The sequence below is a fragment of the Vespula vulgaris genome, chromosome 4 (genome assembly GCF_905475345.1).
Source record: "Vespula vulgaris chromosome 4, iyVesVulg1.1, whole genome shotgun sequence".
NCBI classification, from domain to species: domain Eukaryota; kingdom Metazoa; phylum Arthropoda; class Insecta; order Hymenoptera; family Vespidae; genus Vespula; species Vespula vulgaris.
In genome coordinates, this window is record NC_066589.1 from 6,117,167 (window position 1) to 6,145,057 (window position 27,891).

At 39.1% G+C, this 27,891-nt stretch overlaps 2 protein-coding genes and 1 long non-coding RNA gene across 7 annotated transcripts in view; 2 read left to right on the plus strand and 1 right to left on the minus strand.

Annotated features, from left to right (window-relative positions):
* The window catches only part of LOC127063335 (uncharacterized), a 61,458-nt gene extending 39,369 nt beyond the window's left edge, over positions 1 to 22,089 (minus strand). Inside the window, exon 1 of the long non-coding RNA XR_007781322.1 lies at positions 21,410 to 22,089. This is a non-coding gene — a long non-coding RNA (uncharacterized LOC127063335). The remainder of the gene's footprint in view (positions 1 to 21,409) is intronic.
* Positions 1 to 27,891, plus strand: part of LOC127063331 (uncharacterized) — a 283,945-nt gene that overhangs the window by 139,996 nt on the left and 116,058 nt on the right. For 2 of the 3 annotated variants that reach the window (XM_050992972.1, XM_050992974.1), the window contains one exon: positions 8,115 to 8,142. In XM_050992972.1, the coding sequence (XP_050848929.1) occupies positions 8,115 to 8,142 (28 nt within the window). Of the gene's footprint in view, positions 1 to 8,114; positions 8,810 to 27,891 lie in introns of those variants that run through there. The other variant, XM_050992973.1, reaches the window with a different exon arrangement.
* The window catches only part of LOC127063325 (homeobox protein abdominal-A homolog), a 39,170-nt gene continuing 20,845 nt past the window's right edge, over positions 9,567 to 27,891 (plus strand). The window contains exons 1-2 of one of the 3 annotated variants that reach the window (XM_050992949.1): positions 9,567 to 11,248; positions 13,443 to 13,475. In XM_050992949.1, coding sequence (XP_050848906.1) covers positions 10,477 to 11,248; positions 13,443 to 13,475 — 805 coding nt within the window. In that variant the 5' untranslated portion in view covers positions 9,567 to 10,476. The remainder of the gene's footprint in view (positions 11,249 to 13,442; positions 13,476 to 27,891) is intronic. The other 2 variants (XM_050992951.1, XM_050992950.1) reach the window with 2 other exon arrangements.

Here is a 27,891-nt window from a genome sequence, read left to right on the forward strand (position 1 = left end):
TCCTACGAATGGTCCTTAATTTAATATGAGAAATTAATGGAACCGTTCAGAAATACATTCTATAAGTCTTTTTTAACGTAAAGATTTTTGTATTCCTCCTTTTTTCTTTTCTTTTCAATTTTTTTCTTTCTTTCTCTTTCTCTTCTTTCAAAATCAAACAAGCGTTATTTCTAGAGAACATGAAAATCCAGACATTTTACATAAATAACTTACTTCGGAATGGCTTCTATAATTTGAACTTTATCAAACTGCTTGTAGTCTCTGGATATTATTTTGAAGGAAAACAAAAAAAAAAAAAAGAAAAGAAAAGAAATCTAATCGTTCCTCGTAAACGATCGAACAATGTATTCGACCTAAATGATTTTTTCATTCTTTCTTTTTTCTTTTTTGAAAGAGATAAGGTAAAGTTTTCCTTTTTCTTTTCTTTTCTTTTTTTAATTTTACTTCCAAATTCATCCATTTTATTTATTCTGATTTTTTTTTCATGGCACTACGAGCTTCCCTTTCGTTAGACCAAACTCCAACCAACGATCAATGATTCTGACTTTCAAGCGGCTATATTTTTTTTTTTCTTTCTTTCCTTCTTTTCTCCATGGCGAGACACTGACTCGTAAGCACTTTTATTAAGTAATTAAAGTTTTATGCCGCTCGTTGTCCTCGTCGTTTCATGACGTCGCACCGTCCACGGAAGCCGGCTACCGTCGGAATAGTTTCTGCATTGTTGAGCGAGCATGGACCGCAAGGCACGCGTTTTAGCTGAACGTCACGAGATGTCCCGAGCGGCGTTTGTGTTTCTTTCAAAGAGAAGAGTTTCGTTACATGTATTCCCTGTATATTCAACGATACATATTCTTACAATACCAAAGCGATAAACCATAGCATTTATCTCGAAGGATTTTTCGTATATCAGCGTATACATTATATTATATTATTTCATACATGTGTGTATATATATGTATGTATATATAATGAATATATATATATATATATATATATTTATATATATATATATTTATATATATATATATTTATATTAGTTCATATATAGTATATATATAGTATATATATTAGTTCTCATAAATATGCATATTGTAAAAAGAAATTTCATAGATTCTATTACACGATTCATTAGACTTATTGACAAGTATTAAGTATTATTATTTACGAAAAATAAGTATTTCTTTTTAGATAATTTATAAACGAGCATGTATTTGGTATAAACTTTAGTTTTTATGATATAATATAAATACGTGTTCATTATTAGGATTATTCAAATGTAACATAAAACATAATGTATAAAATGTTTCCCAAAAATTAATAGAGCGTTTAAAGTACTTTCGCGTTTTTTTTCTTGTTTCTTTCTTTCTTTCTTTCTTTCTTTCTTTCTTTCCTTTACTTACTTTCTTTTCTTTTTTTGCCAATTTTAGATAGCATAGATCGCTGCCCCTTCAAATGATAGTTTTGTTACTCGTAAATCTACGCTCTAAGCAAATTTCATTTTTGACTGAGGCACTTTACAAGCAATTAAATTGATTCAATGCTACATAAAGATTCATTCCTTGCGATACTTCTTCTTTTTGATTAACGGTCAAGCCAAGAACAGAAACGTGTATATACCTATGTATGTAATAACACACACACACACACACACATATATATATACATATACATATGCACGCAAGTACGTAACGCGGGGTATAGGAATCGTTTAACGATAATAGACAAAATTAAAAACGTCGTTGCTCTTATAGGAACGCTTGCAGAGAAGCGGACACCTTTATGGCTTCTTGACATTTACTACCAACAATAAGTGTTCTCGTGCGGATGCGAGAACGATGATCGGTTATATTTATATCCATGAAATAGTCGGTGCTACTTGTTAGAAGTCGATGCATTTTAAAGGTGAAAAAACGTATAAATACGAAAAAGAAAATTTCAATGTTAATTATCATCTCCTTACACCTGTACGTAGTTAAAGCAACGTACTCATGGGATATAAACGTAAATAGAAGTGCATTAATTAATCACTTTTGAAATTCATTCAGCTTATATGACTGTACCTATGTAATTCATATCTAACGATCTAAGCAGATATTATCTAAAACCCTGATATTTCACGTACGATCGCATGACTTAAATCAAATCAAAATCATGATCGCTCTGGCGAGATTTCCAAGAACTAAGTATCTCCGAAGGTATTCCCTGGATTTTCACGAAATCTACGGGGTACGGGGGTAAGGGTAAGGGAAGGTCTGCCAATTGACTACCGTTTTAACCAGTCGGTTCTGCAGAGGGGTTTCTTTGGGTTGTTGCACTTAGAGCTTCCGAGAATATCGAAAAGTTGCGCCACCCTTCGCTAGATGACGCCACCGCTATCACGTCAATTTTCACAAATCTTCCGGAAAATTTTCGAGTATTCGCAAATCGTCTTATTTTTCCTCTCAAATATGATATGCAAATTCGATCGATTTTTATACATTTTATATTGGAATTATAAATGCGATCTCGATGAAAAGTTCGAAGGAATTTAATATATCGAATAATAATATGAAATAATAAATCATAGAATTATAATCATAGAAAAGATGTCCGACTAAAACAAGTTTCATAATCGCTGCTATCGATGTCTCCACATCTTGTACTTAAAACACGTAACGTGAATGTCGAAAAAGAAAATAACATATCATAATACGCAGTTTAAGTACGCGCAAGAGGCTATCATCGGCAAAAGGGTTTATTGATTTCCACCTAAAAGCAACCCTTCGATTTTCTCCCCACCCAGTTCCACCATTACCGAATCAATTCGTGCAGCTAACTTCGTTGGACTTGGAAAGGATAACCAGTCTCGTATCTTTTCAAAGTTTATAGCCACGATTTACGTGTCTTTTGAACAGAAAAGAAAAAAAGAAAAAAATTGATAAAAAAGAGAGAGAGAGAGAGAGAAAAGAAGCAAGCAATTAATTCGTGAAATTTGAAATAAATGTTCGAACTGAATGAAATCGAAGATGAATAAAATAGAGATGGGAATGGGAAGGGATGGAAGAATAAAAGAAGGACGTTCTATAGGGCAAGAAATCGGAGAATGTTGGCCGATTTAACCGGCAGTTGGTGGTAAAAGTAAAGTGGGGGTGTACCCACGCGTGTGCACGCTTCCAGGCCAGGCATTTTATGTTTTGATGGCGCAATAAACCGCCGTAAAGCAGCAGTAAAACGCATCGAATCACAAGTCCGCTCACTCTGTATTCTCTCTTTCTCTTTCTCTTTCTCTTTCTTTCGCTCCTTCCTCCCGCGTACGAAGTCGTTTAAGTGGGTCCCGCTCCATTCGCGGGACCGTCACTTTTGCACGCTCAACTGCATGTCCCGTCTCCGGACCTTCCGCTACGTCATTACGTCACTAACGTCACTCCGACGGCTGTCACATGACCGACTCGTTGATGTCACGTGTTTCGCGCTTCTAACGCTCGCAGCGCACTCTCTCAATGAATTCGAACGCATTTTGCTTTCGATTTCATCAATATTCATACGATTGTTGAATTTCAAATTGATATTATCGAGAATATGGCTCGTCTATTCGATCGCTTAATAACATTTGTTATCTCTCGTAGATTCACTATATATATATATATATGTATATTAGTTACGTTTAATCAACATAAATTTATAGATACGTTTGTTCCCTTTCTTATGTGTTTCACGTTCGCCATGATTTAGAAAGATGGACGCAACCATGGAGTGAGTTAATTAGAAGAACCAACGATTTCTTTGCGTCGAGCAGAAGTGCCGAGATGAACTATCGCTTATAATATTTATTACTTTAAGAAAAGCTTTCATTGGCAGTAACTTTAACAACGACTTAATAATCGTTTACGTTCCTCGTATCTTCCTTCTTCGAGATCTTGCTTTCAAGAATTTGTAGTTATGACGATTACGTGATCACGGTATTGTCTCTATCGTGAGAAATAGTTGTATAAAAAAATAATTTTTTCTCTCTCTTTCTTTCTTTCTTTTTCTCTTTCTCTTTTTCTAGATTCGTGTGCGATAAACGTAATTATATAGTATACTTCGTATAAGCGGTTATACTAGGATTATTGTATTTATATTTTCTATTAATATTAATCATTTGTGATTTCATTGATCATCCACGGATAAATTATGCATAGTCCTGGATGTTATTGTCGATCGATTTAATAAAACTTTAGAAAAAGGTATAATATATATGTATATATATATATATATATATATATATATATATATATATATATATATATATATATATATATATATATATATATATATATATATTAGTTACAACGACTTGACGACAAAATTATTTTCCATATCCACTTTATGCTTCTTTTTGCATATAACTGTAGTCAAGAAAATATAGACAGAACGGAACACGATGGGATTATATATTAACTGTGTCTCGTCGACGTTTTGCGACTAATAGTCTCCACCATTTATCACTAGTTGCATCGATGTCCGTACGTGCAGAAAATTTAACAACTTTCTTTAGCTACTTCCTTATTATCTAAATAATAATTATTTTCATTTATCGAAATGCTTTCGCATTGAAATTAAAATATTAATTTCCATGCTAAATCACATATTTTTTTCCTCTTTTTTTTGTTTGTTTGTTTTTTTTTTTTTAAGTCAATAACGGGATGAATCGAAGAACGACGACATTGTCAAAAAAAAATTTATTTATATAACTTTCTACGATTAAAACACTTATCTGCAAATTTCTCACAAGGTAAACGATGACGTCCTCGGAAAACGAACTCGGTAGGTAACATAGATCGAAGTTCACGGACCTTGACCTTATAGAATAGACGATATAAGCAATAATAAATGCTGCTTAAATTACATTTTTCTTCTTGTCGTAACCGATTTGCTGGATTTCTCTGTCCACGCGATGTTACCTTAACAAATTACGCACGACATCGGATTAGATAAAGAATCATGTTTAAAGTTAAAAAAGAAAGAGAGAAGTGACACCGAATAGTCAGCTGAAAAGCTGACTCAATGCATTATTTATCATACGTCCGTACAAAACAAATTATTTCACCTAGCGTGTAACGCAGATCGCTGATATTATTATCAACGTCGAAATACAAAATTTTATCGCGAAAAGAATTGTTTTGTGTCACGTATTTAAAATACAAGAAAAAAAGAGGGAAAAGAAAAGAAAAGAAAAGAAAAGAAAAGAAAAGAAAAAGAAAAGGAAGAGAAACGAGGAGAATCAGAATGATCAGCCGAATGGAAGGACGTCGGCGAGAAAATAAAATGGAATTTGCGAATTTCTGTGATCCGTTCGAAGATGGCGCGGCAGGTGTCTCTTACGAATTTCTGGGGTGCCTCCCTTCTTTGGGCTCGAGCCAGAGAAACGAAGAAACGAGAAACGAGGAATCCTTGCAAGGATCAGACCACCGCCCAATATCCTTCTTTGCTTTCTGGCCTCTTCTTTCTTGGTCATGTTTTTTCTTTCTTTCTTTCTTTCTTTTTCTCTTTCTTTTTTTTTCTTTCTTTTCATTCTCCTCTCGAAGAATCACGAGCAGGGACGAAAATATCTCTCCAGGAAACGTATCGAAGAGTTCCCAAGTTGTTGGTGTTGTTCCAAAGCTGACTCGGTCGCTGGACCGTGGCATGTTTTTTATCTGGGCCGCATCTTCCTTAGAGAACGCGAACGAGAATACTTTCCATCTCTCTCCATCTTAACGTCTCGAGAAGTACAACACGACAGCCGATTTACACCCCGTCGCGTTGTGTCGCTGTTAGGAGTCTCTACGGTCTCACGTCCCTTCTACTGTGGTAGTAGTAAAGAGGAAAAGAGCTTTCGCGTAACTGGAACGTGGACTCTGATCCACGAGCGAACGAGTTGATATAATTAAACTGGTCCACTGGTATGGCGCGAACCAGTTTTCGAGAGAATCGTGAGCACGAAAATTCTTGGCCCTCGGGCCTCGAGCGATTACGTTTCTCGTATGAATACCGTCCTCTACTTCGCAGCTGCTCGTGAATCACGAACACGGCTTTGCAAAATTTGTTTAACGTTGCATCGTTAACCGTACTGCTATACTTACGTATACCCGAGCCTACTTTTTACTTTTCGTTACGAAAGAAAGATTTCACGGAGCTTTCTATACCTACGGTATTTTATTAAATTAATTATCTGAAACATTTTTGACTAGTTAATAATCGTACGATTATACGATTATCCACTTTGTTCGTTTTAACGGGCAATTTAGATATTACTGATAAAATATATAAACGTTCTTCTATCTTTTCGATGAGATACGATATATGAATTTTTCTTGTTCCTTTCTTTTTTTTTTGTTTTTAAGAATCTTTATTAAGACGTCTATCCGACGGACACGAGAATAATTAATAAAAGTATCGTTTCCTCTACCTGGCATAAGAAATTTTTTATTTCGAAAAATCTCTCGAGTCATTATGCATTGCGTACCCGTGATCTATCCATCTTGACGTCACTACACCACGCGCCTACGTAAGGAGATAGGAAAGCGTGCGTGGAATTAGCAAAGGTGCGTTTGAATGATCTATTGATCCCAAAACTGTCACTTCGTGTAGGAAGGTAGAAGAGAGAGAGCTCGAGTTCATCGACGATCGACATGGGTGGCGATAAGCGCCATCAATAAGATCTCCTCAGGGCATCGTACGTCATCTATTACATACTTACGTAGCTATGGCGTTTCCTCTTGCTGCATCGTACGAAATACATAATTACATCGCAACGAACAATTGGCTCCGATTAAACTCGATTTGTTGTTTCAATTAAGGAATTAAAAAGAAAATAAGAAAAAGCAAAAAAAGATTCAAAATGATGATTTGAAAATATTCGAAATTCCTTATGTTCTCTTTTCGATCAACATCGGATAACAGATGTCCTTGAAATTCATGCATCATAGGGTGCTACGATATAGAGAAGAGGGGAACGCTATTTATGGTCTTCATAATTCTATACCTTGAACTCGTTCACGATGAAATTCGAATCGTAAACAAAAGTTAGAATAAAATCGTATCTTTGAATTATAAAGGAGAATCCTCGTGAATATTTTCGTACGATTATCTTTTATAAAAATATCTGCTGATAGATTATTTAACATATACATATATGTAAAAGAAAGGGGGATAAATCGTTACGAAATATACATACACGATTATTTTAATGGATAACGTGATCGATCGAAATCTTTTCATGTAAATGAAAAGAAAGACAAAGGTTCCAAAAGTATGGTGAACAAATTTTCAACGTATACATATAAATAAAGAATGAGAGAAAGGAAAGAACGACAGATTAGATTAGATCTTTTTGTTCGCGATGAGGGAAGATCATCTATTATCATAAATTAGATATCCTTTCTCGTGATTTTTTACATTGTTGATGCGACAACAATGGAGAGCATGCATTTTTTCCTTTTTACTTGACGTCCGACATCGAATGTTATAAGAAACATGAGCGGTATCTCAAAGGGAGAAGAAAATTTCCCGCGGTGCTTAGAAAAGTCAAAGAAGTCGAGACATTCGTCTTCATAGATTAGGTAGGTAGAGACACAGATGCCTCTTTCATATTTGGGAGGTTCCCCTTTCTTCTTCCACTTCTTTCTCTCTCTCTCTCTCTCATTTCTATGGTACCTGAAGACCACGCCTTTTCTCACTGTCTATCGTTGTTTCTTACCTCGAAAAGCTTTCATGAAAATATTAAAAATAGAAATCAAATTGCCCTTTCCGTGGAAAGAAACAATTGTTATATATCTACGTTTATCAGTAAAAACTATCAATAATTTATAATACATAATTTTAATCGTAATGAAAGATTCATGTTAATATATATCAAAACACGATTCATTTATTCGTGACTCTATACACAATTAACGTCCATCTATTTTCAATGATCTAATGTTAATTACATCGATCAAGATCTTAACTACTGCAAATCTATATAAATATCGTATTTTTATTTCGATCGTTAAAAGAAAGAATAATGATTTTATTAGTTACCTGGATTATGATGATAGGATTAAATAATTCTTTTTATTTCGAGATTGATTAGAAACGTACTCGAATTACTAACGTATGTTATTTTGTTTCAGATTCGATAGATCGAGTTCGACAACAACGGTAAGTAAGTACCTAAAATCTATTTACGTATTTCTCGATGTAACGATCACCTTACAAAGGGACCAGCGATAGAACTGGGTATCGTGAATACCAACGATAAAGCATAGCTAAGTCGACGATTTAACGATTTTTATGATAATCTGTCTCGGCGGTTCCACGCCGTCGAAAGAGAAAACTGCTTGCCGTCTCTATCGGCCGGTAGGCTAAGAGTCTCGATATTTCGAGTTTATCTAGAAAATGGGGTGTGCAAAATGGGCTGTCCATCGTAAGGAACGTCGGAACCGGCTAAGACTTTTTCCCGCCCTTGCGTCTTTCTACCCTTCGAACGAAACCCTTCTCCCTCTTTCCTCTTTCTCTCTTTACGCCCCTTTCCTCTTCATTGCTTCGTTCTTTCCTTTTTCCTCGTATACCATTCGAGATACCTAGATGTGCCTAAGCTTTCACGTAAGAATGTCGAGTAGGTAAATAGTTATCTTTTACGGATTCGATGTATACTTAGCGTTTGATTCTCCGTCGGCGAAAACAGCCGATAGGATTAATCAAAACTAAGACCGATTATTTTCGCAAGAGATACATTCGACCGTCTATTATCACTAGCAACGAAGAGTTTCAACGAGTTGAAAGTAGTCGATATATATACATATATGTAGACATATATATATATATATATATATATATATATATAGAGAGAGAGAGAGAGAGAGAGAGAGAGAGATAGATAGAATGCAGAAAACGAACGATTTCTCAATACGGAGAGGAAGAAATGATGGAGTTGCTACACCGACGATTCGCGATTACGCTTCGCAGCGTGGAAAAGCAAGAAAGACGATCAAAGAGACAGACACATAGAGAGAAAGAGAGATAAAGAGAGAGATAAAGAAAAAGAGAAATAGAGAGAAACATAGAGAGAGAAAGAGAGAGAGAGTCTCCGAGGGAGGCAACGAGCGTCTCGCAGAGTAGTCGCCCGTCGAAAGGAGCGGACCGTCGGCTGAACGGATCGTGCGAGGTATAAGCTCTCTCTATGTATACATATACGCGCGCACGCGTGTACAGATAATCACATACACCCACACGAAGAGATAGACGAAGAAACACACACAAATAAGAAGGCAGAGCGAAGATCGGAGAGAGGCGAACCTCGCGACGGGAGCGAGCGAGTGAGAAAGAGAAAACGTGATAGAAGGAGAAAGAAACGGTGACCGAGAAAGACAGAGAGAGAGAGAGAGAGAGAGAGAGAGAGAGAGAAAGAGAGAGAGAGCCATTCATCTTGGCGCGCCTAGCCTGCGCCGGATTGGCGGGGCTCGGTAAAGAGCGAGCGTCGATTGGCCGGCAGTGTTTACCAGCTGGTGCCCCCGGCAGCCGGCGCTCCACGCTCGGCCGTCGAAGAGAGGGGGGCAGAACGCGGAGAGACAAGCGGCGCCATTATTGTAAGGGGTTACATTTAGCTGGCCGTGGGTTGTAGTACGCGGCGTTCGGGATAGGGGGCTATAGTACCTTCATGCATGGCCCATAAAGGATTCGTCGACTATCCGAGAAGTACGCAAGAAACGGCTTCTAACACCTGACAGAGGGGCCACGGCTCTTCTCTTCTCTCTCTCCTCGCAGTGGTGCGCCGTTCCATCGGCTGCTGGCTGCCGTCGTCGCTGCCGTCGCTGCCGTCGCCGTCGCTGTCGCCGTCGCCGTCGCCGTCGCCGTCGTCGTCGCCGTCGTCGTCGTCGTCGTCGCGCTCGTCATCGTCATCGGGCCTGCCAACAATTCCGTGAACGAGAAGAGTGAACGCGCGCGCAAATGAGTCCGTGAATATCTCGGAGATGGATCGACGGTGAGATGATCGGTTCGCAATAGTCGTGATCGGCCTTAGCTCGCTCGTTAGCTCGTTAGCTCGTTCGCTCGTTCGCTCGCTCGCTCGCGCGCGCGCGCGCTATTTTCGCGGTTTTTATTATCCCGTCTGATACTTGTGACAAGAGAAAGAAATGTGTTGGCTTGTTGTCTGAGTGACGATAGATAGATGTGAAGGATAGTCTTGGAGGGAGGAGGAAGAGGAGGAAGAGGAAGGGTATATAATAATTGTCGATAGAATTAAAGAGTGATAGAGGAGTTGGAAATAGATATAAGAGGAAGAGGAAGAATCAAAAGCAAGAGGAATAAGAAGAAGAAGAAGAGGAAGAGAAAGAAGAGAGAGCAAAGAGCAATGACGAGGCATCCGCCGGCGCGGAGGACGGCACGAGGCTGCCGGCGCTGAGGACGTCGGCACGGAGGACGTCCGAGCGAGGGCCGACGCCGGACGAGGAGGGATCGCGGCGATAGGGCTCGATCGCTCATCGGCCAGGCGATATGAGTTCGAAATTCATAATCGATAGTATGCTACCAAAGTATCATCAGCAGTTCCATCACCAACAACTGTTCACTAGCACGAATCCCGGTACGATACAGGCCTGTACCGCTGCGAGCAGTCCGGCGAGCGCGGCTGCGAGCTTAGAATCAAGCCTATCCGCGGCTGCGGTCGCGGCCGCGGCAGTAAATTACGCACAGCAGCACAATTCGCCGAGTCCGACGGGCTCGAGCCCTCAACACTCGGGTAGTTCGGCCTCGACCTCGCCGGCGGCCCGCACCGCATCAAGCATGTATCCTTACGTTTCGGCCGCGGCCGCGCACCATCATCATCAGCAACAACAAGCGGTCGCGGCGGCCGCGTTCGGTGCGACTTCCAGCATGGTTCCTGGATTCGGTTCGAGCGCGGCCGCAGCCTCCAGCGCTGCCCTCGCCGCGGCAGCGGCCGTCGACGCCGCAACAGCCGGTGACAAATCTTGCCGTTACACCGCCAGCCTTGCTGGAAATGTCGCACCAACATCGGCCGACCCTATGGTCAACTATACCCTCGGCCATCATCATCAAAACGGTGCTACCCCTGGTAGCCTCGTCTCTTCCGCCTCGGCTTCCTCCGCCGTATCGGCCGCTTCCGCATCTATGGCCGCGGCGGCACAGTTCTATCATCAGGCCGCCGCGGCCTCGGCCGTCGTCGACCCTCTCACCTCCTGCCAGCAGCCTACCACCGGTCAACCTGGTATCTCGGACATTCCTCGCTACCCCTGGATGTCCATCACAGGTGAGTATCGATTATCCGAAACCCTAATCTTCTATCTCATTCTATCACGCTTCTTTGCAATACTCTTGTCAAATTCGTTTTCAAACCTATCAATAACATCTGTAAAATCATTCATCAACATTCGATGCAATCGATCATTACCTAACGTCGCTATGTCTTACATTTAGAAACCAGCTTCGCTTCGCTACACTTTTATTTCCTTTTTCTTTGTAATTAAATATCGTAAATTCCAGCTCACGCCGAAGCAATAACTTCCATTGTTTAACGCGAAACTCGTTCGTGTCGTACATAATGCATTCGACGATACTTCCTCGTTAATTTATTAGCCCAAAACAAAGTGTCGATGTCGTCTTATCGGCATGTTTCTTGCGTCGCTAATGCCATTCCAGCGTGCGCTTTCAAGTTAAGCCATGAACACGGAGAAATACTCCGTTTGTTATTTCCTATATCTATCGTAGTTCTTCGAACATCCTCTCAAAGAGATAAACATTTTAGAGAAATATTCGGAAACTTACAGAGAAGATCCACTTACGCCGAGGTATCTACGAAATTATTGAAATATTCGTTCTTGTAATTTGATCGATCCTGAGATCGTATTATTTCGTTGAATATTCATAAAAAGATGGGAGGAAAGTGTTTTTGCCTAGAGAATCCGTTGAATTTATAAACGTAAATTGGCAACCGGGATAAACACGACTTTTGAGTTGCAAATTTTGTTTAGATTCGTTTAATATTCAAAAATTATGCATCCTTCTCATATATCAAGTAATTTCTTTACCTCTATTTGTAAAGAGACAAATGGTAATTCCGTAATGTAAAGAGCAATTAAAACGGTATTTCATTGAATATGCTTCGATTAAGACGTAATCATCGTATATGCAAATTATTTAAGCCTGTTTCCTATCGCTGGCTTATAATAATGTAACGATTTGATGCTAACCTCTTGGCTTTCGTTTCTTTGATCGTTGAATATATCTGCCTGATCATTCATTTCGTGCCAAACGATTAAAGATGGTCGATTAAAGTGATGATTATTCGATTGCAAAATATATACTTGCAAATATAGACTTGCTAATAAGAAAATAAGGACATATTGACGACAATGTGATGTTAATAAATTAATATTCTTCCTTTAATAGTATTACGCGAGTAAAATAAACAAAGTATATACTTCCATTTCAATCGTTAAATATTTCCGATCGATAATTTTTCTAATCTAAATATTTACGTGATTGAATTAAACGGTACATTTTCATTTCTCAATTAGCAGATATCAGTATTTATCTATACCGATTGCAAAACGTATATCTTATTACGTAAAACATTCTTGTAAATTCTTAATATATCAATTAAAATAAAAACATTGGGAGAAATCTGATTGAATTCTATCGATCGATCGATCGTTAAAGATCTATGATTCAACGACACGGACGATAAACTCTTATTAATTGCATCGAATATAGATACACCCGAGTAGAACGAAATAGAACAACAAGGGAAAAAGAATGACGCGGAAAAAATTGTCGTCGCCGGGGGCGTAATCCGGCGCGGCTTAAATTGAATCGGGAGACAAAAAGGATTACGAGAGATGTGCTTTAGCGGTGCCGATCCTTCCTTTAATCCTCCCTGCCGGTTGAAATTATTGCGAGCTTTGTGCGTCTCACTGTTAAGTTTCCTAACTTTCTAATTGCATCTTGTTGGAGCGGCGAAACGCATGAAACGTCGGAACCCCCTTCTTCCTCGCTTCTTCCTCCCTCCCTTCATCCCTCTCTCTCTCTCTATCTCTCTCCCTCTCTTTATTCGTCTTTCTCTTTCGCTTTGCGTCTCTCTGTCGGCTTAAGTCTCTTAACTCTCCACGTTGTATATATCTACTTAAGTTTGTGTCTTGCAAACGCGAGCATCCGCTAAAAAGTTCGACGAACGTGAATATCTCTTTCCCTCTCTCTCTCTCTCTCTCTCTCTGTTTTTTTATTTGACAAAGAAAGAAACCTTGACTTGGTTCAGCTTCGTTTCTCTTTCTCTTACTCTTTCTCTTTCTTACTCGAAGACGTCATGCATTCGCAGACTGTCTTGGGAACGTTGTCGCTCGATGGAAATATCGTAATATAATTTACAAGGACGTCGAGTCTTTTAATCAGCGGACGCTCACGACTCTCGAGTACGTCTCTATAATGACATTTTTCTTGTTTTGCAGATTGGATGAGCCCCTTTGACAGAGTCGTATGCGGTGAGTAAAGCTCTTTTTATCGTAAGATCGCTCATATTTATTCCGCATTTCTCTCGTTAATTAGAATCGTAACGTAGTACGTTATACGACCGAGGAGATTCCGCTAAAAATATATTCGCAAAAGCTACCGGGTTTCAATAAAGTAATACGTAGTACTTACGTACCTACCTATGTACGTACCTACCTAAGTACGTAGATACTTACATACCTACCTACGTGCATATATGTATGTATATATATGTATATATGTATATACATACGTCGGAAATACGCGACAAAAGGGTTCTCAAACGATATCGTTATTAGGGGGAAACCTTACGAGGAGTCGCGTATAAAAGGATTCGTGTTTCTTCCTTGCGTAGGACGCTCTCATACAGCTACATATGGTAACCATATTTTTCTTCGCCGATTTCTATTCACAGGGGGGAGGGAGGGGGATCCCCCTTCTAGTTTCTTTCGAAACTTAGATTACAAACCATTTTTTTTCTTTCGAGTGCAAAGTTTTACGATGAATGTTATTGACAATGGACGTTTATTATTAATGAAAGAAAAAAGATGAAGAGGAAAAGAAAACTCATCGTGGCATCGATTGATAATGATCGATTCGTTAATCGTAAAATTCGTTAGGACGAATACTTAGCTAGATTTAGACTCGAATCGTCTAATCTTTCGAGAAACTAAAAGGCACGCCTACGTAGCTACTACGTAATATACGTGGGATCTTTTGAGCGCGTCAAGAGCAAGGTCATGGTTTGGGAACGTTCACGTGAGTCGTACTACCGGCCGCACGCGCGAAGTTGTATCCTATTCATTTATGATACTTGCGCATGCAAGAAGGACATGTATACGGCCAACTACACCTGTCGTCACCGTGATAATGTTGCTGGCGAATAATCCGGCGCCTATCTTTTATAGAGCCACTTACGGCCGTACAATGGCGTAGTAAATAGCGATTAGATAAAATTAAAACTTCAAACACTTTTTATTTTATTATCTCGGTTTGTTTACGCTCGCCGGTTAATAATTTCAAACGGACCTCGTACACCCGGATTCTGAAGCCATGGTCAAGCCTATCGTTCCTGTCGGACGAGAAAGGCTTAGCCGATATTTTTCTCTCCTGCTCGATAATATTTACAAGATCACCAGAGCTAACACCGACCGAGTTATATATGCACGTATGTATATATGTATGGTATGTATATATGTATGTATGTACGTACGTATGTACGTACGTACGTATGTAGGTATATACGCTCTATTGAATTCGCAATTTCTCTCCTTTCTCAAAGATTAGGATATCTCTTTATTTCTTTAATAACAAAATGTAAACTGTTATTATCGTAATATATTAGATACTTAATATTATACATTTTTAAGATAATTAATAAAATTAGATACACACATGCGATTCGTTGAAAATTAAAATAGCCGTCCTAGATAATCGAGAATTATTTATCATTCTTAAGAAAACAAATCTATTCTATATGTTACATATCTACATAAAAGAAAAGTGAAAAAATTGTAAAGTAGAAATCTCACGAATTCGTTTCACTAGCTTTCAACGATGCGTTTATATTACTCGAGCCTTAGCTTAGGGTCGAGTAGACTGTTAAAGAGAGGAAAGAAAGAAGAAGAGGGAAACGATGACGGCGTGACGAGGAGTGGGCGTAGATCGTGCTCATAAAATCATTACCTATCATCCTTTACACTTTTATGGAGCGAACCCGATCTTCGTTAGTCGTTATAACGAGGTCGCAATGCGAAAACTCTACAATCTGACTTCTTTATAGTCGTTGAAAGAACGTAATCGAATTACAACGATTATTATATTACAGCCTCTTGAGAATTTTTAAGGTTTGCACCTTTTAAAATGTTTTAATTCATCCCTTCCTTGCATCGATCGATTAATAAAAATTAATCATTCGATTGCTTTTTAACTTTCTCCATCTAAATATAATAAATAATGAAAATATTAACGGATGATGTATATATCTAACAAAAATATCAAATTTATTCTATCCTTTCGGAAAATTTCGTATATATATACACACACTTCTCGTTTAATTATCGATCGGCCATGTCGATCCGTCGTGAGGAAACAATTTTCTAACCGGTCTCTGAGAAATTGGAGTATCGTTGATGGCAAGTTATAACCAAGAAGAAGTTTCGTTCTGCGCACGTACGAACTGAGAAAGATGGTCCATCTATCCGGAATTCGTCCCACGAAGCGTACTTGGAACGAAATTGCGATAGGTGTCATACTTTTTGAGGGAATATTCGATGGCTCCTGGATGCAGAAAAAGAGAGAGGGAGAGGGAGAGAGAGAGAGAGAGAGAGGGAAGAGAGAGAGAGAAAGAGAGAGAGAGAGAGAGAGAGAGAAATAGAAAGAAAGAGGGAGAAACGAAGTCGAAGCGACGGCGCTAAGAGTGACTATGGAGGAGGAAAAGAGAAAGACAGACAGAGAGAGAGAGAGAGAGAGAGAGAGAGAGAGAGAGAAGGGGTGATGGTGGAGGATGGGAAAGGTGGAGAAGAGGTCCAGGTAGGGGAGGAACAAGCAGGGACGATGAAATGGGATAATACCGACGCTGCAGGACGCGGCAGCCATCATCGAATGCTAATGAGGGGTTGCCGGCTCTCGGGGCGGAGGATTCAGCTCGTAGAACGACGCAGCTTCGGCCTGATTATAAATTATACATTATCTCGCGCTAACCTCCTCTGTACACACCGAAATCCAACTAGGCGTACGTACGCGTAGTAGCGTTCCGTTACTATCGCGTGAACACCCCGTGACCAGCAACCCTGGTTTTACCCTCTCGGAAAAGTACGACAATCCTGAACTCATGAAAGCGAGTTTTGCGATCGTTTCGACCGTCGACGCCTTCTTTCTCCGTTTCTCCTTGGGATTCTTCCTTCTTCCATTTTTCTTCTCATTTTCTTTTTTTTCTTTTTTCTTTTTTTTTCTTTAACTTGGCATTCTTTTTATCGTTTCTTTCAAGAGAAAGAGAGAGGACGTTGCTCGATCTAACGTACGAAAGAAAATCGTCGCGTATCTCAAAGGACGATGACGGAGGATGACAAAAGGATAGACGAGATGTGGCCAAAAGCAGCGAACGGGTTCGTGAAGAGACACGAAGGGTAGGGAAGAAGAGGCAGGTCAGAAAGAGAGACAGAGAAAAAGATAGAGAGAGAGAGAGAGAGAGAGAGAATCGTGTTGTCACAGAGATTATTGAAACTGCAGTTTTATGGGCCTTAAAAGCAGTTTAATTGCCGTTATATAAGTGTTTATGCGCTGCTAGCTTTGGCCTCCGCCTGCGCCACCCCAAACGTTTATTTTATGGTCATACGGCGCAGCGCGTACCCCGTTTTGTCGCGTGCCGAAAGCATCATACCAGTCAAATCCCCAGGACGACCGGTCGATTCTAAACGTCACCGTACGTTTACACTTTCCTGCACCTCCTCGAAAGGCCGCCTTACTTTTATCTCTTCTACCTTAAACCGGGCTGCTGAATCGTACCGTCCTCTACGTAGGAAGCATCTGCTATCGTTGAGAATCGCGTGCCCAACCGATCGCAGGACCCCTATACATTTTATCGCTTCGCATTTGTGCTCCAATACGAGCGGAACCGGTACTCCATGTAATTCCCGAAATGCGTTATTAATGGACGTAAGTGCGAATTTAAGGGAGCGCTACCTATTTGACCCGAACATCTTTGCTATACTCGCCGACGGACAACTTTTGATCTCTACTTTGTTAAGGATCAGCTTTGTATCTAATTCGATGATAAATTTCTTTGAACAATGAGATGTCAATAAAAATTTGCTATTAATTCTTTTTTCTTCAAAATGCTCTATTGATTTTTTATTCGCCATTTATGATAATGTACGTCTATGTTCAGAAATATCGATATGTTTGAATATATCTTCATTTGATCGACTACTACACGAAAACTAATATAAAAAAAATATCACTGTTTCATTCATCCATTTAATTCATATACATTTCACATATTTAACACGAACTAATGCGAAACTCAAGTGCGTCATATCGATATGTTTCTCAGGGTCATGGCAAGTCCAACAAGGAATCGTTTCACTTCGAGGCACGTCTCGTTCGCGACGATAGAATCCTCGAAAAAGTTTCAGCGAGATGTTCGCATAAGTATGCAACCGATGTCCTTTACCTGCATAACGATAATATGCATGTATGCAAACGGTCAAGAGAGACATATCGTGGACATTTGTATAGGGCATTCGTAGGAATGGTGCAATGACACTTGCAACTGCATCTCGAGTTTCGTCGATAACATTACAAAATGGCTTGGGGCTCGTTCATCCACTTAAAAAGTTCTCTCGTGTTTCATTCGGATACGTCACAATTTTATTATTCCATTCTCATTTTCTATAATTATTACAATTTCATTTCATTTTCACTTTCATCTCGTTTTGCTTTTAACGAAGGTTAAAACTCTAATGGCCTAACTCTATATTGAGATGTTTCGATGAAACTACATAACTTTCTTTTTTTTTCCTTTGTTTCTTTTTCTTTTTTCAAACACTTTCATTTTTTCTCTCTCTCTTGTTATCTTTCTTTCTTTCTTTCTTTCTCTCTTCGTTGCCAACAGCGAAGTAAAAAGCCACGTACCCCTTCACGGGAAAATCTCGACTCTTTTAAGGGATAGCTACTTTTTTACCGAACTTTCACCAATACCCTTTTTGTCACGATTCTCGTCATGGACAATTCCGAATAGTAGAAAGTAAAGTTTACCTGATCGACAAGGATCGACCGATCGGCGTGCGTAAATCACCCGTTTTTTTTTTAGTGCTTTAGTAAAGTGAAAGTAAAGGCTTCTTTGACGATATCTCTGACGAAAATAAAAAAAGAAATGAAATTTTGGTGGATAGACTCAGTCAAATCTTAAAAAAAGAAATTCGCACTGTTATATTGTTTTCATGATCATCATCAGAATAAGTATTATACTATTAATGTCAATAAAAGAAAGAAGGTATTACAATTGGATATATATATTAAATAAACGAACGTTATTACATACAAATTTGTTTAATACGAATTCTCGTTCGATTTTATGAGATATCAATTTTTCGAGAAACAATGTTTTCGCAATAACATTACGATGTGAAAGCATTTTACGCAAGTAGAACTATTATTAGTATAATTGCTTTAATGATTCTCATGTCATTATACTTTAAGTATATAACTCATCAAGTTCATTTCGCATAATGCTTATAATGTTGCGAGCTTATCTTTGAACGATAAATGGTTAGTAGATTCCTTGAAAAAATATCCAAATAAATTTATCTTGATACTATATATGCATTTACGGGCAATGTTACAAGTCAAAAGCAGTCTTTATCAAAACGTATGAAATTAATAAAAAGAAAAGAGAGAGAGAGAAAGAGAGAGAGAGAGAGAAGAGAGAGAACGAGAGAAACATCGCGTCATCCATCGGAAGTAATCGTTTGAGTTTTTACGACGTGCCAGATTTTCCGATATCCTCGTAAATTTCTACTAATGCCATCGTATCGTTTCATTGCCGTATAAACAAAACGCATGGCTCCTGGCTCCGATTCTTTTTTCTTTTTATTTTTTATTTCTGTCTTTTTTTTCTCTTTTTCTTTTTTTTTTTATTTTTTAATAATATTTTTATTCTTTCTTTCTTTATCTTATTTTTATTATTTTTCATTTTTATTTCTTTTTCCTTTTTTCTTTTTCTTTTATTTTTTATTTTTATTTCTTTTTTCTTTATCACCATACGATAAATTCATCCTATACTCTTGATATATTTTAACGCGATGATGTAGAAAAACAACGTAAATGGTGGCTTAACGACGTAGAACGATTTTGTGGTGGCTTTTAAAGTACGAAAAAAATAGAATACGATAGTAAACTACATAGGAAGGAATCGTGGAATTTTGTAAAGAAAAATAAATTTCATAATTACCACCGACGTATAGTATGCTCTTAAGCGATCGAAGCGTATCGCGAAAGTAGTTCGATAAAACGTAAAGTTGACCGCTTCATCGTAAAAGAGCAAAGTTTTTTTTTGGAATAGTAGTCAGATAGGACAGAAAGGTATTTCGACGGACATGTTCCTTTTTTTCTCTTCTTCTTCTTCCTTTCCTTTTTTTCTTCTTTTTTTATGTTTGTCAGTGTTCCCAGAGAAGGTAGATTTTGGAGGTTTAATCTTTTGTTCTAATGGTAGGAAGCACGTGCGATCTTTGCAAAGAGTCTGTGGTCGTTCGCGTTCTAATTTAGAAAGGCAGCCATTAACCTTAATGAACTGATTACCAAGGGAGCTTGGCTAAGCGCACATATAATGTAAGCAAATACATAGGATACGTAGATAGGTGTATATAGATATGCGATGGTTCTCGACGATCGCAAAAAGGTTTGAAATATCGAAATGTACGTTTACACGGACGAAGGAGCCTCCCATCTGTTTGCCAGCATACCCTGCTAATTATTGCCGGATGGTATAATTTATCGCAATTATACCATCACTTTTATCCCGGAATCGCGTTTACTCTTTTTCTCTCCTTTTTTTTCTTTCTTTTTCTTTTTTCTTTCTTTTTTTTTTCTTTTCATCGCACTGAATTCCATATAAGGCTTCTGCCCGTTCCCATTCGCATTGCCTTAACTCCGATCGAGCCTAAAGTCCTGTTCATGTAACCTTCGCTCTATTAATTTACTCGATTCGCCGTTTCCCTCGGAAACACGGGGAACGGCCCCTGTAAGATCTTCGCCGTTAAATTACGCTCGATACGCGATAGGTAGATAGGTATATTGGCGTTCGAAATCGCGGATTTCAATTAAAATAATCGACTCCTCGTTGTAAACGAGCAAAATGAAATCGCTCGCTGAAATAAGGACGAAGCACGTGCGAATCGCGATCGCAAATTCTTACATATTAGTCGAATACGCCTCCTTTCTATGCTACTGTATTTAGTCTTATTATCCGAAGATACGTATCGAAAGAATTTCCTCAATCTTGAATAATTCAACGAGTCGTCGAACTAAAATACGTGGGAGGAAACTTGTACTCCATAATCGTTGATCTAAGCTTATATATACATATATATTAATTGCAATTCTTTCTGTCCAATCGTTACGGTAATAGCAATTTAGATTAAAGCTTGTTACTGATTAGTCGATTTATATTATATATCGTATAAACATCGTTAAAAAATTCACATGTACTCACGCTACCATCGTTAACGATTTATCGAGTATCAAATTTGTAAATATGATGTACTATTACTCGACTCTCTGTTTTTATATTACGATTTAGTCAAGATTTTTATTTGAATCATGGAGGAAACTCTTATTGAAGTACAATTATTTTTTCTTTTTTTTTCTTCTTCTTCTTTAAATTTCATTTACTATCGAAAGCGAAGTTAAAGAGGAAAAATTTTTCCTCTCCGTTTTAAATCTTACTCGTGAAATTCAAATTAAAGGACTCTCATGCGGTTCGTTTTTGTCGTTTGTTAAGAAGAAGAAGAAGAAGAAGAAGAAGAAGAAAAAAAAAAGTAGTCGAATTGTACAGAAAGAAGGTAGATTTCTAAAACGTGTAACGAGTATTTACCCTCTCTTCCTACTCGTGGCGATTTGGACTATTCGCGTTACCGGCTCGCTTTTGGCCCCTTTTAGCTAAAAGTTTCTCTCCCCGTAACAAACATCTCGTTTCGAGGAGAGTTTTCAACAGATATCGCAGTCCTCCGGTCGGTCGTCGTTGCTGGCGTCAAACTTCTCTTCATCTCTATACCGAAACTTTAGTTTACCGTAGTGTTTAAGAGAAAAATCGCCTTTTCTCCATAGCGGAAGTTCGTCGTGTGTAGTCGAGAGTATCTCACCCTTATCCCTCCCCCTTCCTTCACTCACTCACTCATTCTCTCTCACTCACTCTTTCTTCTCTTACCTCGTCTGTGTTCGTTCAACGACGAATTCCGAAGAAAACTTTCTTGATGCAAAATGAAGACGATGCTCTTTTACATTTTATCTTGATAACCTTCCCCATTTATGCCGTTGGGATAAAAGGATTAAAGCTGGACTATTTTTCGACTAGATTTCTTAAGAATCTTCCGAGTTTTCTTCATTACCCTACCTAGCTAAATCAAATAGTAAATGTATAAGAGAGGAAAGGAAAACGCGTTACGCGTTTCACTCACAACAACGGTAAATCGGACTTCCTCGAACCCTTTCCGACTCTCCTGTCGTACTCTCGTGAATTTCAAGTTCATCGACGGCGTTTCAAAGGGAAACGAGCGCGCGGGATGGTCGTTAAAATCGAACGATACGACGCGTCGAGCGGTGTCGGTTACACGCTCGATAAAATTTTACGAGGAGGACACAGAGCGATAGCGAGAAACGCCTGACGACTGACGAAGATCCACGATTTCACGAATTTTCACGATAGTAGAAGGATCGAGATAATATATCATAATACTCTTTTTGTCCTTGACTCATTTACGTGTAACGATCAAACGTATTAACTATTTAACAACGAATGTATCAACGTATACATTTTTCTTTACATAACATTTAAGAAATTATTTGACGAATTATTTTGCGATTTTCTACTAACGTTAGAACGAAACTTTTAAGAGGTTCGTGCGTTCCCGACGACGTTATAAAACGAACTGTACTACGTACTGGCTTATCGTAGCTCGAGATATGTAGTAGTACGACCTTCAAAATAATTATCTATACTTTCTCTCGGCATATCATTCGTAGAACTACAAGAAAAAGAAAAACAAACAAAACATTCGTTCGGGAGTATCTCAATGAAATGACTCATTCTTGAAGGTGAACATTTGTTTCTCTCATCGGGTAACTCTAAAAAAAAAAAACAATGCTCTTTCTTCCGGGCTTTGAATAATAATCTTGATTTCTTTTTAATCTGCCGGTCGAATTACTACAACATTGATAACGACCTAGCGACTATCTATCGTTCTAAGACAAAATAAAAACATAATGAACGATTACTCATCATCGTCATTATTATCATTACTATTATTAATAATATTACACACAAACAAGTATCTACATATTCATTGGAAATTCGTGAAACCCGCTAATAGAATACTTCTATCTTTCTTTTCTCAGCGATATTTATCATATATTATCTAAATTAAATGAACACATTTATACATATTTATATGTAGGCTTGCGTCTGAGAGACTAAGATCTAAGAGAAGATCGAAAGGAACAAATTTACACGACTGTTTCGAAAGAGACAAAAGAATGCAGTTACAGAAACGTAGTGCTGACATACGGAACGATGTTGATCGTGCACAGAAAGGGTAGAAAAACGTGGCCGGCACCTCGAGCGTTGCTCGCTCGAAGGCACTCGCTTTGAATCGTGGCCACGTTCGACTTGAACTCAGTTCGCGCGACTACTCTCTCTCTCTCTCTCTCTCTCTGTCTCTCTTTCTCTTCTGTTCTCTATATGACTGTGTTACTCTATGTCTCTACGACGTTGTGGCACGAGACTGTAGTGGAGAACGACCCCCTGGCGGGCACTATCGTAACAAATGTGGCCGTTTGCATAACACGACGACGAGCAATTCGGGCAGGTTTGACGGTGCGCGATATAGACCTTTAGCCATAGCATGTAAAGAGAAAGCGAGAGAGAGAGAGAGAGAGAGAGAGAGAGAGAGAGAGGTCAGAGTTAGAAGGGAATAGAAGAGAGACGAGGGCGGGTCGTGGTCGAGGTACAGGACGAGGGTTCGAAGGTAGATAGTAGGGTGGTTCGCTCTCCCAGAGGGCTTCTGTATAATCTATGCTCTGAGATAGCCAATACCGAATAGGGAGCTGCATCCTTCTCTTACTCTCTTTGTCTCTCTCTCTCTCTTTCTCTTTCTCTCTCTCTCCTCTTCTCCCTTCTCTCTTTCTCTGTCTCTCTCTCTCTCTCTATCCATTCTCGTAGCAGCCAAGCCGCATTTCGAATTGGTCGGAACAAAGTGTGCGCTTGACGTTTACCGAGCTTTCCTTTCTATTCGCAGCTTCGATTTCATTGCCGACTCTCCGTTAACCGTTCGACGATGGGAACGGCTCTTGGATACTCGCTCAAAGATACTTAGAGATCTGGGAATAGAAGTGATGCTGATGACTGAGAACAGACAGTTCGTTTCTTTGTTTCGAAAAGTAACGAGATGGATAACAGATGATCGAACTTAGCAAAAAAGGGGAGGAAAAAGAAAGAAAAAACAAAGATTTACACCGTCTGGAGAAATCGCTAATTAGTCATTCGAACGATTTGTTATATCCACATATGTAACATAATGTTTATTACGAATAAAGCGTATCGGATTTCATCTAGGCTTCGACGCGTTCAAAGTATATTTACACTTCGTATCTCTCGTATCTCGTAGTTCGCAATGCTTACATCAGCATTGCGTATTAAACAGTGACGTCTTTATCCGCACGCAGTAGTGACGTTTCGTGTAGGATTGTAGCCAGATTCTCTCGTATTTGCCATTGCCACGTTCAACGTTTTCCTATTATTATGCCCTTATTACGACAGTTTACAAGGACGTCTTGCAATTAACCCGCATCAAGTCTAACTTCGAACTGAACTACCGACGGCCCGCATTGTCCCTCTAACGTGCATTCTCATAATCGTGAAAAGGGTGTTAACTTCTTGATAAGCACGTAATCTGTTCGACAAATTCTTTACGATTGTGCTTGTCGCGAATGCAGTAACAATGTTTCAAAAAAATAATACGTTTTTCTTCGATTATTTACAAAAAATCATTGCTACGTTTCTCTATGATAAAAGAAAAGAAAAAAAAAACAAAGAAAGAAAGAAAGAGAAAAGAGAAGTCACGGTAAATAGAACAGAAACCATTTAGCTAACTTTAGTCGGAACGAAAGGGTCACGTACGTCCATTGAGCAAAATCTAAAAGCACGATACGAGTCTGCATCGAAGCGACGAACCGTTTTACAAGTTATTGACCCTTATGCGAGGTCTATAGCGAAGAAGAAGAAGAAGAAGCCTTAGGGAGCAAGCACGACAAATTATTTCGACGTCAAGAGAGAGAGAGAGAGAGAGAGAGAGAGAGAGAGAGAGAGAGAAAGAGAGTCTGTTCAAGAGGAACGCTATTATCCTTCTTTATCTATTCTCTTCTGTCCTTCCAAGTTTACTTTCTCATTAACACGATCATTAAATTCGATTTACAATGCACGAGTCCAATTACTCTTTTATTTCACAGTAACGAACGAACATTGTCGGTATGTTTTGAATTCAACAATTTGTAACATTTTTGCAATAAGCCAAATAAATCCATTTGGTCTGCCTACACCCTTGTTTCTTTGTCTCTATTTCATTCGATGGACAAAAAAGCATTTGGATCGAAGCAAAAAAAACGATCACCAATGTCTACACCAAATCTGAGATGGTAAGAGAGGAGAGGTAACATTGCTAAGAACGTACGCATACATACATATATATATATATATATATATATATATATATATATATATATATACATATATAGTTGGCGAGCGATCCGGTTTGAATATCGGGCAGGTACGTCGCCGTGCTCTTTCACGGTATACCCCTGATACAGCTTATCACGACTTTTATCCCTCGATAAAAACTAAAGGCCCCATTTCCAGCTTTTGTACTGCCCGCGGCTTCACTGGAAGGTATTGCGCCTGTTTCTCCTTCAGCGTACCTCTACGTACCTACGTGCATAGCCAACCGGTAGCTACGTTCGTTTCTCTCTTGCTCCTTCCCAAGCTATGTACATATACATATTTATATATATATATATATATATATATATACGTATGTGTGCATGTACGTATATATGTACGTATGTATACGTAAAGAGAAAGAGAAAGAGAGAGAGAGAGAGAAAGAAAGAGTCACATTTTCTAGCTGTGCACAGCAAATGCGATAGCTGGCAAGGTTCTACATGGTACACTACGTGGGCTCGTGTCTCGCGCAGGAGAAAAACATGGAAACGTTCGGATGGTATGTAAGTACGTACGTATGTACGACGAGCCTCAGTCTATTCGTGTTAGAGTCCGTTCTACGGAGTTGATCCTATATCCCTCGATGGTAATGTTCGATAGTAGTGGTAGTGCTGGTGGTGCTAGTGGTAGTGGTTGCCGGGTGATCGAGGACATTGGTGGGGGGTGCCAAGTCATAACGAAGGGGTCGGGAGGATGGTGGAATCGTTACCGGAGCCTGCGAACGAGAGCGCATGTGCGCTCTATTCCCTTCTGCCAAACGCATTGCATCGAAGGGAGCAGCCATGAAGGAACGAGGATGCGGAGTTCGGAGGGCTTGCTAGCTGGCTGGCTGGCTGGCTGGCTGGCTGGCTGGCTGGCTGGCTGGCTGGCTGGCTGGCTGGCTGGCTGGCTGGCTGGATGGCTGACTGGATGGCTGGATGGCTGACTGGATGGCTGGCTGGCTGGCTGGCAGGCTGGCTGGCTGGCTGGCTGGCTGGCTCGAAGGTGGGGATAGACCCCGTGGGAGTTCTTCTATCTTACTGCTTTTATTATATGTGTGTTTGCTTAACGACTCTTCCTTCTTCTTGGTCCATGGACCGTGTAGTCAGCTAGTCGTTCCATGATCGCGCGTAGATCGCGCTTTCACAAAATGCCTTTGAATCCCAGCTTCTCGACGATTTGATAATGACACATAGTCGGAATCATTGTCGAACGCAAATTCACTTTGTTACTTCCTACTTATCAAAATTCCTCTTCGAATGTTCAATCCTAACCTTCGATAAACTTCCTATATAATACGCGCTATTAATTGATTATTTTATTTTACGAATTTTCTCATCGAAATTTTGATAAATTTGATTTATTATACAGTAATTATTCCTCGACCGACCTCGCGAAGTTTTTTTTTTTTCATATTTTTTGTCGTTTTAATCTTTCTTCTTTTTTTCTTTTTCTTTTTTTTTTTTTTTCTTTCTGTACTTTAAATATTTCTTCGGGGGATTGAAAGGACGAAAATTTACAAGAACTTTTCGTATCGAGTTACAGGAATTAATCAGTGTCTCGTATGCAACAGCGAAAGATAAGATTATGATCTCTCACAAAAACATTCGTTCATATATACCGTTTCCCATGAAATAAATAGCGGTCCTTCGTCGTGATACACACGTGTCACAGAAACGCAAAATTATCAGGGATTATTTTTCGTCGGCAATATCTCTCTCTCTCTCTCTCTCTCTCTCTCTCTCTCTCTCTCTCTCTCTTTCTCTCAGAGTTTATTTATACGATACGAAGATTTTAAACATGTTGTGCTCGCCTTGAACTCAACAGAGGTATTATAAGCCATCAGACGCAATGAACTTAGAAGACCTTGCGTTATTGCTTGAATGCGCTTAAATAATGTGCTGAGAGAGGGAGAGAGAAGAGAACGCGATACAGTGGACCGTCTAAACTAGGCTACTAGACTATCAGAATAGCAAGAAGAGAAATATTTTTTAGTCGAGTGTCTCTTGAATAAAATATTGTCTCTATAAAAATCTACCAAACACGCGTTGCAAAATTTTCGCGAACATTTAGTAATCCGATAAAATTATTGGGATAGCTTTTCTTTTCCCTTTTTTTTTAATTCAAATTCATTATGCAAAGTCAGTTATTGATTTTGACAATTTACAGTTATTGTATCTGACGCTAAGTATCGCGTAAACGAGTAGGATAATATGTTATGCGAACGAGCACGGAAAGTTCTCAGATAGCCGAAGGCACGTCGACGGAGATCTCAATCACATTGTTCAACGATATAAGGCGATGCTATCATGGTTGTCACGATTTGATGGAGCGGTAATGGCTCGGCCAATATGTACATTCTTACGGAGGGTTCGCCATATATGTATATACATATATATATATATATATATTACATATATCTATGTATTTGTGGATGTGTATAGATACGAAGGGAAAGAAGAAGGATGCATTACAAACACATTTCAGGCACTTTCATGGTGTAGGTTAAACATCTCTGCGTTGTAAATGTCCATTGGCGAAACGTCTTGAGTCGTCCAAACTCGTTCTTATTATGTTCTTAAAAGAGAGCGAAAAGGAAAAGAAGAGAAGAGAAGAGAAGAGAAGAGAAGAGAGAAGAAAGAAGAGAGAGAAGAGAGAAGAGATTAAAAGGAGAAAGGGTGCGTAACACGTTCTAATATCGTAAAGCCGCAACGTGCTCCGATTAAACATTATCTCGGGAGTCCAATGTTTCTCACTAGGACGATAGGCACATCCCAGCAATATAAGCTCTCAACCGGATAAAATCTTATCCCAGCTCAATTATTTCTTTCAATAACCGACTCCTCGCAATTTTCACAGCAGCCAAACGGAGCCGCTATATCGACTTAAAGCAACCATCCAAGTTGACAATTCTCTCGTTAACTCGAAGCATTCTATAT